The sequence below is a fragment of the Rhinichthys klamathensis genome, unplaced genomic scaffold (genome assembly GCF_029890125.1).
Source record: "Rhinichthys klamathensis goyatoka isolate OS25496 unplaced genomic scaffold, OSU_Roscu_1.1 h1tg000548l_1, whole genome shotgun sequence".
Lineage (NCBI taxonomy): Eukaryota > Metazoa > Chordata > Actinopteri > Cypriniformes > Leuciscidae > Rhinichthys > Rhinichthys klamathensis.
The window spans coordinates 661,248-675,717 of NW_026607019.1; the positions used below are offsets into that span (position 1 = coordinate 661,248).

The 14,470-nt window shown below is 40.0% G+C and overlaps 1 protein-coding gene across 1 annotated transcript; it reads left to right on the plus strand.

Annotated features, from left to right (window-relative positions):
- The first annotated feature begins 640 nt into the window (after nt 1-640).
- Nucleotides 641-3,629, plus strand: utp11 (UTP11 small subunit processome component). The gene is made up of 8 exons (XM_056238913.1): nt 641-780; nt 1,044-1,105; nt 1,500-1,602; nt 1,828-1,941; nt 2,031-2,124; nt 2,497-2,627; nt 3,008-3,118; nt 3,331-3,629. Exons 1-8 carry the CDS (start codon nt 721-723, stop codon nt 3,412-3,414), a joined length of 759 nt encoding a protein of 252 aa, XP_056094888.1. The 5' UTR covers nt 641-720; the 3' UTR covers nt 3,415-3,629.
- Nucleotides 3,630-14,470: the final 10,841 nt, after the last annotated feature.

The window sequence follows — 14,470 nt, forward strand, 5'->3', positions numbered from 1 at the left end:
AACTCCTGTGATGGATATCACTTTAGATGGCCATATAAAGCTAATGTTGTGGTGTAAGCACAATGTCAAAGATACAGCTTGTGACTCTAAGCAAAAGTGCAGTTTTTGGAGAAAGAGTGAGTGATTTGATTTCAAAACATAACATTTACTGGAGTCAAAACACTTTTGACTATGGAATTTTCCATTTTTAAAGGTAGTTTTGGGATGAATCTGAGTATGGCGTGAAGGCAATGCCTGGATTATACTGCCATCTGCCGTCGACACTTTAAGCAACATTTATTTAAAACTACTTTTTAAATTAAGGCATACACTTAAATATCTATATTTTTGGTTCAGTTGAAGCGTTTACATGGTTAAATAATACCAAGGAATAGCCTAGCCTATAGATATGTTTTATAATCAAAGATACGATTTATTAACAATTTTCCTCTTTTATACATTGTTCATATTCTATATATTATTTTACTTTTATTTAATATAATCGTTGTAGTTTTTAAAGAAATGTCCAAATATGAATAATATTCGTATGCTTGATTAGGAACGATAAACTGGTTTTGCTGCGAATCTGCTTCCGATAAACACCACGGTAGCTGTGATCCATCGTATACTATCCACGTGAGCGCAGAACTACCGGTATTCGAGATTGTGCGGTGAATACAATTTTCTGTTTACGGGTTTCCCATTAAACACAGACGAATTTGTTTTCAGATTTTTACTGCCATGTCTTCTTTTCGAAAAGCCTTGAAAACTAAACAACGAGACCACAAAGAGCGATCACAGGTAACGTTAAGTTTAAACATACTGGTAACTCGCGTGCTGCCTTGCTAATTGTTGTATGTCAAATTTGTAACAATGTATTATATTTCATCTGACAAATTAATTGTTGAAAGAATGTAGTTGTGTGTTAAGTTAATTCGGTAAAGTAGGGGTTTTCTGAAATCCGATGGCCGCTTTAGCTTTTGTCATTCCCCAGTAGCGAATGAGAAGATTTAGCTCACCACATCTCTTATTTGTTTATTAACGTGCCTTTTCCCCTATCACAGCTCGGTTTCAGGAAACATTTGGGTCTGTTAGAGAAGAAGAAGGACTACAAACTTCGTGCAGAGTAAGAAATAAAAAGATTTGTCATTTTATTGTAGGATGTTGCACGATTTACGTTTTATGTTTGTTGATTGAGTCTCTGCGAATAGAAATGTTCGAACTCTGAAATGTTTTGTGGTTACACAAGTAGCAATTTGTCATTCTTTAAAATAAATCATAGTTATAGTTCATTATAGATAGTAGTAAATATAAGGTACTTGGTACAGTGTAATAGCACTGAGTTCTGTATAATATGACATTTTAGATGTAATACATTTTATGGTGATAAGATCACATTGCATAGATTATATTACCAAAGCTGATGTACTTTTACATTAGGTTTGTTTGTTATTAGAATATAGTTAATGCTGCACATTATCATTTCAATACAGTTTACAAACCTGTTATTTGTAATACAGTGACTACCACCGGAAACAGAAGACCATCCTGGCCTTGCGCAAGAAGGCCATGGATAAGAACCCTGATGAATTTAACTTTAAGATGATACACAACCAATTAAAGGTTTGTTGCCTCTTAGAAAGTCTACAGGGGCTACTCTTTTTGCAGTTTTCAACTACAGTAGTCAACATTTGAAGTGGATCAAAAAAGTTCATTTAAGTTGTCCTAAGACAAGAACGAGCATTGTTCAAAATTCATGTATAACTTTGATGAAAGGTTTTGATCCACTTCAAATGTTGACTACTGTAATATAACCCTGCTTATTGTGCTTCTGTTCATTCCGGTTAGGATGGAGTTCACATGATCAAACCAGAAGAATCAGTGATGACGGATGAGCAGAAGAAGATGATGAGGACCCAGGACATCAGATATGTGGAAATGAAGCGGGTGTCGGAGATGAAGGTATGGCTAATTCTTCTTATGTATCTGAGTATTTGCGGTTCCATCCCCTTACAGTTGAGATTAATGGCATAAGTGTTTGTATTTTTCAGAAAATCGAAAGGATGAAGTCAGAGCTCCATTTTCTTGATGTCAACGAGGAAAAGAAAAATAAACATGTCTTCTATGTGGACTCAAAAAAAGAAGGTAATCTTGTATAACTGCACCTTTTGGAGGAAACAGAGATGGAGCCTAACCCTGTTACATAGTGTATGAAATTTTATGTTGTGTTTTAAATGTGCCCTATATAATAACAAGTTTATAGTACCATATTACATGCATTATGATGATTACATTGCAAAGCCTGAAAATTTTTTTTTTATTAATGTAATGTATATTTTAATTTGACTTAACTTTAGCTTTAGTTGAAGTTAATATTGTATGATTGTGTATTTGTTGAATGCGTATTTTCATAAAATAAAGTTTAACATCAAACAATAATCGGTGGATCGCCCTGTTGAAAAAGAGACATTTTCTTTTTATTATTAAATTCCCAAATCTGTTTTTGTTTCATGCCAGTGGAGGATTTTGACCTGGCCACACACCTCAACACGGTGCCTGCATTGGTGGACAGAGTGTATAACAGACCAACAATAGAGACCCTGACAAACAAGAGCATTCTGGGAGCAGTGGAATCTAAGTCAATAAAAGTAACACATTCTCTGTATAGCATACTATATACATAACATAAGTATTTTTACTGTGTACATTGCACTGTTAAACAATGAACAACTTTATTTTTATTAACAAAGATTAATAAGTACTGTAACAAATGTGTTCATTTTAGTTAAGACATTAACAAATGTTAATGAAGGAGACCATTTTAGTGTTACCATGACAATATATAACTGTATAAATATAAATTAATATAAATAATTATGTAAACAGTACATTATATCAATGATTGAATTTGATCATTTATCAATAATATAAATTATAAGAAATCATATTTCTTCTAAGTTTCCTCTGAATTTATTGTCCTCTTTCTCATATTTGTCTTTCTCTAACATGTTTATTCCCCTTTTCTTAGAAACTTTCCAAAGAGAGGAAACAGCAGTATCTGAGGCTTTCAGAACGTATAGACAGAGAACAGGAGATGTTTGTCATTAGTCAAAAAATCCAGACGAGAAAAGATCTACAAGTGAGTGAATTCATCTACATTCCCCCTAACCTTTTCAACATGAGCACTGCTACTGATTAGGAAAATTCCTCTCATTTATGTTTACTAAGGCATGGTTTCAACATTGATCTTGTATTTTTTTTTATATTTTTTAATAGTTGTTGGACGTTCTTCAAGAGTTTGTTTGTTTGCATTATTGTGTGACATCTGGGTTGTGCTTTTATCTCTGACAGGATAAGGTTAAGAAAGTGAAAGTGCGTAAGGAGACCAGCACTGCTCCTGCTATCTATAGATTTGAGACCAAGAGGAAGAGATGATGTCTTTGGATCATCACACCGAGGAAACAATCTCTGTCTTGTGGTTGTCAATCAGCTGTAATATCTATGAAGTGGACTGAACCTGTGGATTTGTCTTTCCCCTCTGTAACCAACCCAGAGAAAAAATGCTGGGCGTCTTCCACACTATAAGGCAAGGAGATTGTACATATTTATGGCAATTAATTTTATGCATTGAAATAAAGTTTTGTCTTTAATGTTTTGTAGTTCTTTGGTTTTATCAGTAGATGGCACTAGCACATCTCATCAAATTTACAACCATGATACAAAATGAGCAACTTTCCTGCCACTTGAAGTTGGCATTACTTTTGAAAATGTAACTGCTGTCTTCACAATTCAGCCAACTCTTGAGTTATATCTTAAACTATTGGATTATTTATTTAAAAAATGCACCAAAAAACCCCAAACTTTAATTGAAGTAAAACAATTTAAACATCTCATTATGAAATGTTTTTCTCCATTACATGTTGGCCACAATTATTGGCCCTCTTTTATTCAATACTTTTTGTAACTTCCATTTGCCATCTGAGTCCTTATGTGGTTAGAGAACACCTGGCAAGAGATCAGAGACCATTCCTCCATCTCTCCAGATCCCTTAAATTCCGAGGTCCATGTTGGGGAGTTCATTCCATTCATTTTCTAGGGTTCAGGTCAGGGGACTGGAATGGCCATGGCAGAACCTTCATTTTGAGAGCAGCGACCCATTTTTGTGTTTTAGATGTTTGTTTTGGATCATTGTCCTGATGTAAGATTCAACTACGGCCCATTATAATATTTCTACCAGAGGCCGTCAAGTTTTTATTTTTGGTCTGTTGATGTTTGAATCCATGATGCCATGTATCTGAACAAGATGACCTCCTGCAAAAAATAGGCCCACAACATTAAAGATCCAGCAGTATATTTAATGCTCGCATGAGGTGCTTTTGTATACCTGCAAGTGCACCTAACCCATCTTGAATGTTTGCTGCCCAAAAGCTCTTCTTTGTTTTTCATAAGACTATAGAACCCAGTCCCGTTTGAAGTTCCAGTAGTGTCTGGCAACTGAAAATGCTGGAGTTTGTTTTTGGATGAGAGCAGAGGATTATATATATAACTCTTAAAGGATTAGTTCATTTCAAAATGAAAATTCTGTCATCATTTACTCACCCTGATAACTGATAAAAAAGAAGATATTTTCGGTAACCAGACAGTTTATGTACCCCATTGACTTTCATAGTATTTTTTTCCCCTGCTATAGAAGTCAATGGGGTCCATCAACTGTCTGATCATCGACATTCTTCAAAATATCTTCCCTTGTGTTCAGCAGAAGAAAGAAATTCATACAGGTTTGAAAACTTGAGGGCGAGTAAATGATGACAGAATTTTCATTTTGAATTGAACTAAGGTTTGAAACACTATTGTGTGTGTGTGTGTGTGTGTGTGTGTGTGTGTGTGTATATACAGTATATATACACTCACCGGCCACTTTATTAGGTACACCTGTCCAACTGCTCGTTAACACTTAATTTCTAAGCAGCCAATCACATGGCGGCAACTCAGTGCATTTAGGCATGTAGACATGGTCAAGACAATCTCCTGCAGTTCAAACCGAGCATCAGTATGGGGAAGAAAGGTGATTTGAGTGACTTTGAACGTGGCATGATTGTTGGTGCCAGAAGGGCTGGTCTGAGTATTTCAGAAACTGCTAATCTACTGGGATTTTCACGCACAACCATCTCTAGGGTTTACAGAGAATGGTCCGAAAAAGAAAAAACATCCAGTGAGCGGCAGTTCTGTGGGCGGGAATGCCTTGTTGATGCCAGAGGTCAGAGGAGAATGGCCAGACTGGTTCGAGCTGATAGAAGGGCAACAGTGACTGAAATAACCACTCGTTACAACCGAGGTATGCAGCAAAGCATTTGTGAAGCCACAACACGCACAACCTTGAGGCGGATGGGCTACAACAGCAGAAGACTCCACCGGGTACCACTCATCTCCACTACAAATAGGAAAAAGAGGCTACAATTTGCAAGAGCTCACCAAAATTGAACAGTTGAAGACTGGAAAAATGTTGCCTGGTCTGATGAGTCTCGATTTCTGTTGAGACATTCAGATGTTAGAGTCAGAATTTGGCGTAAACAGAATGAGAACATGGAACCATCATGCCTTGTTACCACTGTGCAGGCTGGTGGTGGTGGTGTAATGGTGTGGGGGATGTTTTCCTGGCACACTTTAGGCCCCTTAGTGCCAATTGGGCATCGTTTAAATGCCACGGCCTACCTGAGCATTGTTTCTGACCATGTCCATCCCTTTATGGCCACCATGTACCCATCCTCTGATGGCTACTTCCACCATGTCACAAAGCTCTAATCATTTCAAATTGGTTTCTTGAACATGACAATGAGTTCCCTGTACTAAAATGGCCTCCACAGTCACCAGATCTCAACCCAATAGAGCATCTTTGGGATGTGGTGGAACGGGAGATTCGCATCATGGATGTGCAGCCGACAAATCTGCGGCAACTGTGTGATGCCATCATGTCAATATGGACCAAACTCCCTGAGGAATGCTTCCAGCACCTTGTTGAATCTATGCCACGAAGAATTGAGGCAGTTCTGAAGGCAAAAGGGGGTCCAACCCGTTACTAGCATGGGGTACCTAATAAAGTGGCCGGTGAGTGTGTATATATATATATACACACACACACACACATACACTAGTGTTGTTTTTATCCTTTGGATTTTCACTTGGATACATAATGTTTTAAGAGTTAAACAGAAGTTACATTTCTCAGAACTTTAAATGGCCCACTTTTAAACACTCCTCCACCAATCGTGTTCCTGCTTGTGTAATTGTTCATGTGAAAGGTTGTGTGCTGTCTGCGCAGACTGAGCTTTTTGTGTCGTCTCTGCGTGGCTTGATTGATCATGCAGGTGGCAGCGGCTTCATAAACAGGCCCCATCCATTACTCTCTCTCCTGGGAAAGAGAGGAGGGGTGAATCAGGAACAGGGAAATGTCATTGTGTTCAGGAGGAGCGAGCCAGGAGTCTATCTGTGCCAACGCTGACCACAGGAAAAGCTGTTTGTAATGAATGCGGTGTGGATACTGCTGCTGTACTGTAATGCTGGCACTAAACATTTTAAATTCTATACATGTTTTTTTTTGTTTTTTTTTAAAGGAATTTCAAGTGTGTTCACAATGACATGAACATGCACGTTTAAGCCTCGTGATATTTACAAAGCAGCTCCGTGTGACCTATCAATATTGACCTTTTGTATTTGCAGAATTCTCAGCCAAAAGAAGTGACAGGCGGAGTGTGCGCGCATTTGTGCGTCATGTGGTTGAGTATTCGTCACTGCGACCGCCTCGGTTTTGGAGTGGAGGGTCACGCAGCCGTGTGCACAGTTCCGCTCTGCTTCCGTCTGCCGTTACACAGAAGGCCACTGTTCTTACTGAAGCCTGTCTTTCATTCAGATCAGCTTTTGCACAGGGGTCATGGCTGCAGGTCTGCCAGTGCAGTGTTGGTAGTGACCCCCTAGATTTGAAAGATATTGGTCAAAATCCACCACATTGTACCATTATGTTATTCACATTAGGAGATGTAAAAGAGGCCTCCTGTTGCCCTCAAGGAGTTGACAATAGCTTCGAATAGGCGCATTTGATGGAATGCTGACCCTCAGTGCTTTTGCTCACTTTTTGTTGGTTTGTTCAGTGGAACTGCACTGATGTGTTAAGTGTAATGAGGGACTGCAGGTAACCATTGTTCTTTTGGATAAATATAGATCATTTTTGAAGGATTTTTAACACCTATAAAGAAAGAATTGGCTAGTGTTAGTTGAAAGTCATTCTGCCACGTTTTGTACCTCAAAACCACACATATACATACATAGATGCGTCATTACCGGCTGTTTCTATGGGCCTCTATATTGGAACGGTTAAAAGGTTAGTTCAACCAAAAATAAAAATTCTGTTAGTAATTACTCATCCTCATGTTGTTCCAACCCCGTAAGACTTTCGTTCATCTTCGGAACGCAAATTAGATATTTTTGATTAAATCTGAGAGCTGTCTCACTCATCCATAGGCTTCTATTGTAATTGAAACCTGCCGGCCCAGAAAGTTAGTAAAAACATAGTTAAAATAGTCCAAGTGACTACAGTGGCTCAACCTTAAGTTTATCAAGCAACGAGAATACTTTTTGTGCGCAAAAACAAACAAAAATAACGACTTTAACTATTCATCTTCTTCTTTTTGTGGGCCTCTGAGTGAGTTCACGTAGTGTAACCATAGACAGTAAAAGAAATGGACACAGCACATAGACACATAGACTTCAAATCTCAAATCAAAGTCAAATAGAAGCACTCACTTCCTGATTGCCAAGCGCACTGCACAGGCTCAAACTGAGCTTGATGACGTAGATGTGACGTGAGCAACCTGACTGACAGTTGTACGTCTTCTAGTTGCGGTGCCAAGAGGAATCTGAATCATTCCCTTCTGAATCTTGCAGAGCCGGAGATCGTGAGTATTAGCTGTCCATGAGCTCGCAGCAGGAGCAACTTTATGACTCTCTATGGGCTTCTCCCTTGACTTTATGCCTCCACGTCCCCCGATTGCGCGTGAGCTTCTACATCTGTCTTTACGATAATGTACTCTTCTGTGCGACAGAGAGTCGCGTGTTATGACGCAATCGTTAGCCTATTTTTACAAAAACTGCTTCTACGGGGCCACAACGTATAAGATACAAGGTAATGGAGCATTTTATACATTGTCGTGTTTCTTTAGAAATAAACAATGGACAAATGGAGTCTTTAAACGTCTCAGATGTAAAGTTATTCGCTGTCAAAGTGACGCAAAAATGAATGGGAGTCAATGGAATGCTAACAGCAGGTGAAGGCTTGTTAGCCAATGGCGGCGCCCGGGGAGACTTCAGTTTCCGGCTGGTGGATTACTACGTCAGAACGTAGCCTCATTATTGGCCGATGCTGGTCATGAGTGTGAGCCTACGTTCTGACGTAGCGCTGTGCTGTTACACTACGTGAACTATTTTAACGATGTTTTTACTAACTTTCTGGGCTGGCAGGTTTCAATTACAATAGAAGCCTATGGGGTGAGACAGCTCGCAGATTTAATAAAAAATATCTTAATTTGTGTTCCGAAGATGAACAAAAGTCTTACGGGGTTGGAACAACATGAGGGTGAGTACTGACAGATTTTTCATTTTTGGGTGAACTAACCCTTTAAAGGGGACCTATTATGCAAAATTCACTTTTGTATGGTGTTTGGACATAAATGTGTGTTGGCAGTGTGTGTACACAACCACCCTACAGTGATAAAAATCCACTCACTCCTTTTTTTTTTTTTAATCCCCATAAATCATAAGCAGTGTCTCCCAATAGCCGCGTTTCCACTGCCGGGCCAGGGCTAACAGCGAGCCGAGCCGAGCCAGTGGCCTCGGGCCTCAAGCACCGGGCTTGCGTTTCCACTGCTGGGCCAGTAGCCCCGCAGCGCTGCCCTAAACCCCGCCCCTAACACGCCTTTCTGGATCAAATGTCATACAACCCAACCCATTTCAGCGGGTATTATGAATTTATTTATTTTTTAAGTTAGGAAGATAGCATGTATATTAACTCACCGGCCGTGGCTGCAGCCTGCAATAGCGTCCAGATTGTCTCGCGAGTCGCCACTAACAGAGGGACGGTGACCCAGCACACCGTCCATCAAGTCGAACCATGGAATTTGGAAAGTTCCTTCTCTGAGCTCCGCTTTGTCCATTGTGCGTTTGAATCGCCTTGTACAATACTGCGCCCGCAACTTTTTTTTTCCTGAACTTGAAGCGTTGCTCGCTGAATGCTTAGCTTAGAAAGTTCAGCATCGATGTATTTTATAACGTCCTCGTTTCTTCACACGCCGTCAAATTGACGTTGTACCCTTTCTTCTGCCCAAATGCTCAGAAGAGCTTTGTTATCTTCGACAGACCAGTACTGGCGATTCTCCATTTCGAGCAGCGATTATTTTGCGCGATATAAAAAAAGTGAAATGTGCATCTTGCTTCAGATCATAACGTTCCATAACGCTCCATAACACCGATAAACTCCGCCTTTTACCTTGAGCACGCCTCTAGCCCGAGCTGGCCCGCTTTGGCCCAAGGTATTCGACGGGCCAGAAATCCTGGCCGTTGGCCCCGATCAAGCCCCGGAAGTGACAGTGGAAACGCGACTGGCTCTAGCACGCACTAGCACGGCTCGGCCCTGGCCCGGCAGTGGAAACGCGGCTAATGACCTGTTTTCAGAATGCGGCTTTAGTGACGTCACTAAAGCCACAGGCCCCGCCCACGAGTGTTGACAGACACTGCCGTTTTAACTTAGACCCGCCCTGGCCCTGATCGAGTTCACACCGAGTTGTACACATCCGCCATTGCTGCACTGATAAGAATGTCTCCCAAGCGTTGAAGGTGTTGTGGCTGGATGTATTCATTAACATAGCTCTCTCTATTTACTCCTGAAATCTGAGCCAGCCGATAAAGACGAGGTGGGTTCATTTTGTCTTTGAAGAATGCTCCCTCAACTCTACCGAAATTTGTTTATGTACTTACGCACTTCTTATACTGTGTTTACTCAGCTCTTACGGTGATTTTCTGGAGTAAAACTGACGCTTCATCTTTTGTGTGACATACAACAAACTTTATTAAACTCATCAGTATATTTTGTGTCATCATTCAGACGTGGTCCTACAGCAGGCTTGTATTAATAGTGGCTACAATCAATGACACATAGGTTATAACCGTAAGTTAATTAAACTAAACTATTCTCTGACTCTGTAGGCATTATTGTCCGAGTCGAAATGAACACCGTTACTGTGAGTTTCTGTTTTGATATTATCAAAGCCCGTCTACGGGTAAAAGTAAAAACATTAAAAACCTGTAATATTGAGTTTATACATATAAAAACACAAACCAATACATTCTTACCTGTGAAAGGTTATCCCATTTCTCTGTGGTTTCACAACCAGAAGCTGCGCAATGTTGTGGCATCATTGATTCTGGGACACGACCACACGCTGACCGGTCCAAGATGGCGGGCTCGCCGACCCCGATGTGTCTGGAGCGGTCGAATGTGGCATTTACGTATGGTATGTCTATGCCTCAAAGCGACTAAAGGTGCACTCAGTTATTTTTCCTTTAAAATGAGATACACAAACACAAAGGCATAAATAAGTTTTTTGGAAATTGTACACTCACATAACATGAAGTTACCAACAAATGTTATTTTACATGAAGCTGGTCACCTCATGGAGGCAGCCATTTTGAGATCGCATGACCAGCTGAGCCAGCACAACATACATAAACAATTACTGAGTGCACTTTTAAGATCCTTAAATTCGGTGTTAGTTGCTGTTAGCAACCCGTTTTACTTATGTAATGTGATTTATTTAAACAGGATATTATGCAGGGCGAAACTTACATTTATTTAGCTAGAGCTGATTGAATTGTGAAATGTGAGCATTGCACATGCACACTATAGCAAATAATCAGATGTGAGTTAAAACAACAAACAAGAAGTTTTGGAGGAAGAGCAAGTTTTTCCAATAAAGTCGCAATGTAATGGAAGTAGCAATGAATCCTTTCTTCCATATTATGACGTACATCCAAGTGAGGATGATCATTGAAAAAATATAAGTTGTGAACTTGGTTGATCTGTTGTTGATTGGCAGATTGGCTGAATGTGAGCTTGCAGGTGATTGTAAGATATAAAAGCAGAATTGAAGCGGACCAAATGAATGGAGGTGACATAAATCACCAGAGAGAAGTCTGTCATTTCACCGGAAGATCGAGTTATGACATTTTGATCTTTATTATTATTATTTTTTTATTTTTTTATGAAACATGGATGAATGAATTGTACACAACAATATCATTAAGATGCCTTTAGGGTGGAATTTCATGCCTACTGTAAATATTACAAAGACATTTTTTTCTTTTAAATAACCCACACTAAAGAATTGTTTCAAATAAGCCCATTTTAAACTCCTTAACCATAAACACTACTAATCCATATATGGGGTTCACATATGTCAAGAACCTGGATATAGTGGTTATATAGTTTTTCATTTTCAATTAGAATTGTCAAGTGTTTCTCACATCTTGAAAAACCAGATCTAAAAAGACTGATACCGTAGTGAAATCATTAAGACGAGTAATTAATTGGGATAATGTCTTTAACCTTACCCCTGAGTAATTAATATGAAGTGATTCTGAATGGCGCTAATAAAATGAGTTACAAATGATGTTGAGGCCCCTCAGTATGTAAGTGAGTGCGAAGAACCTTTTCATAGTAGAGCAATTTGCTTATTGCAGATTTGTATCTCTCTAAATAGAGCGTTTTTCCATGTAATACATCACATTGTAACAAATTTCCATGTATTAAACTGTAATTACAGACACAAATAGTATGTGATGAATAATTTGAAAGCATTATTGCAAGAGATTTTCACAGATGTATAGTGAATTGAGCTTTGTGAAACACTAGTAAGGACGTTCCTTTATCACTTTCCATACATAACAGCGTTGGTGACTCGGAGGAGCTTTGACCGGAGAACGATGGCCTTGGCTGTTATTAAAACACCTGAGCCTTGCTGGATGTCAAGCCCTTAGCTGCCTCTCTTCTGCCGTGCCTCAAAGACTTCTTTCCTTAATGAGGTTAAGAACAGCACTAATCGATTTGCCAATTATGGTGCAGGGCAACCGGGTGGGTGAACAGTAGAATCGGTGGGTCGTGCAGAAAAAATGGCTAAGGTTCTTATGCCTCCTTTGAGTTGCACCGCAGTTTGTCACATGGCTTTTGAAGTAGCGGATTGTAGCGAGAGCTCGAGGGGTGGGGGTTTTTCTCTGTGCCAGAGGGAAAGCGATTGAAGGAAAATCTTTATAACCCTCACTGCGTGCGAGTGTGTGCGTGTGTGAGGTGGGATCACAGAGACCCCTTTAAATTGTCACTAATTAGCCATGAGCCTGTTTGGAAGAGGCACTCGAATTGATTAAATTTGCATGGGAGTCTAAATCACGCTAAGGCCTCCTCCCCGGTGGAGCTCGTTTCCCCCTCTGCTCCCCAGACATGGCGGGCCCATTGGGGGGGACCCGCTGCGGGTGAGAGGACAGGACAAGGCGCGGCGCGCACCCATCTGCCTGGGTATTACCGTTAGTCCATCACTCTCCCACTGGCAGCCGTGTGCCTGGGGGATGTGTTCATTACACTTTAACTACTGGATCTGTCCTTGTCTGCAGGCAGCCGGGTGTCATTGTCTGTCTATCTCTGCGTATCCCTCCACACTCTGCTTCACTCAGCCTTATAGAACAACAGTCTGGCTTTATGGTCTATTATGGCCTGTTAACTGATGCACATTTTTGTTGTGTCTGTTTGCTACTTTGTTTGTCTCCCTGTAGGTTTTTGTGAACTCCTCTCCTGCAATACTTTGAGACCATAATGGTGTAGGTCACCCAAATGGAAAGTGTCATCATCATTTACTCACTATAACACTGTTTTAAATCTGTATGACTGTCTGAATTTCTTGTTTTGTTTTTTTGTCCACACAATGAAAGTCAGTGGGGTCCAATGTTCGTTAAAAATACATTCGTTTGCATTCTGCTGAAGAAAGAAATTCATACAGTTTTGGAATGACATGGATTTTATTTATTTCTGAGTGAACTATCCCTTAAACCCTCCTGATCTATTGAAGTTGACTTTTATGTTTGACCCCATTGATGTAAGTATGTGTATAATGAGAGTCGGTTTCCCTTTCGAAATCTTTTAATACGTTCATACTCGTTTCACCACAAAGGCATTCTTGTTTCAGAAATGTGACTAGTAGGTATGCACGATATATCTCTACCATATTGGTTATCGGCTATTATTCAAGTGTTTTTGTTTGAAATGTTTCTAAAAACAAATTAATTCTTTCAATTCAGAATTCTTCTGAAACTTCTGTTTTTGCGGTAGCTCTGTATATTTTTTATGACATCGCTGTCAAAGAGTAATTCGCTGGTGAGGTGGATTTACTTATTGTAGAGTTAACGAAAGTTATCATGGGCATTGTAATGTTTGAAGTGGATGTCATGCATAACAAATCAAATGTCAGTAGACTGTGAAGATTTTCAAACTAGCGATTCATTCAAAAATCCGTGAGATCTTACCTTCATGCTGTGAAAATATAAACCCGGAAGACAGAACACAAAGAGTGCATCTCTGAAAAGGGCCGGGGCCAACGTCTATATACCAGTTCGAGAATGTTTGCGTATAAATTCATTACATTTATTCATGCTTTAAATCTGCGGGTTTTGAGACTCCAAACATATGTACAATTTTCACGGAAGACAAATGATCAATGTTACTTTGAAATTTTAAATGAATTTAAAACCTGATACTTTAATGTTAAGTATGTTTTTGAGGCAGAATGTGAGGGTTAAATCTTTAACATTTGCTTCACTATTCTAATAATACTTTTATATCATGACATTTGTTATCTCTCCATATTGCATTATCCCTATTACTGTAAGAACAGAGTGAATGAGCATTCCAATATACGTATCACACATTCCCAGCAAACCTCGTGCTCTCTCTCTCTCTCTCTCTCTCTCTCTCTCTCTCTCTCTCTCTCTCTCTCTCTCTCTCTCTCTCTCTCTCTCTCTCTCTCTCTCTCTCTCTCTCTCTCTCTCTCTCTCTCTCTCTCTCTCTCTCTCTCGTGGGACTGGTCCTACGGGCTGTGTGATTGCTGTAATCAGATCGCGCTGTTAATCAGAGTGTGTTCGTCAGTGTCCTGATGAGCGGCCCTCGCTGATTGTAATGTGATGCTTCTGTTTCAAAAGGGCCCCTCCTTCCCGAGCACTAACAGTATATTCTCCCTGTCTATAGACGGCTGAACAGGACAGCCTCGTCACCTAGGGGATAATGCAAGGTGGGAAAGAGAGAGCAGGTGGGGGTGTGTAGCGGGATTGGGGTCCGATCTGAAACGCTTTTCGACCCTGTCCTGTCCTGTCGTATACAAACAACAACATTCTCTGTATCTCGTCG

Excerpts from the sequence above, each read along its gene's own strand:
- utp11 (XM_056238913.1), top strand. The coding sequence starts at position 721 with ATGTCTTCTTTTCGAAAAGCCTTGAAAACTAAACAACGAGACCACAAA. Across the intron at positions 1,942-2,030 it reads AGCGGGTGTCGGAGATGAAG|AAAATCGAAAGGATGAAGTC; the intron begins GTATGGCTAATT and ends TGTATTTTTCAG. Across the intron at positions 2,125-2,496 it reads TGTGGACTCAAAAAAAGAAG|TGGAGGATTTTGACCTGGCC; the intron begins GTAATCTTGTAT and ends GTTTCATGCCAG.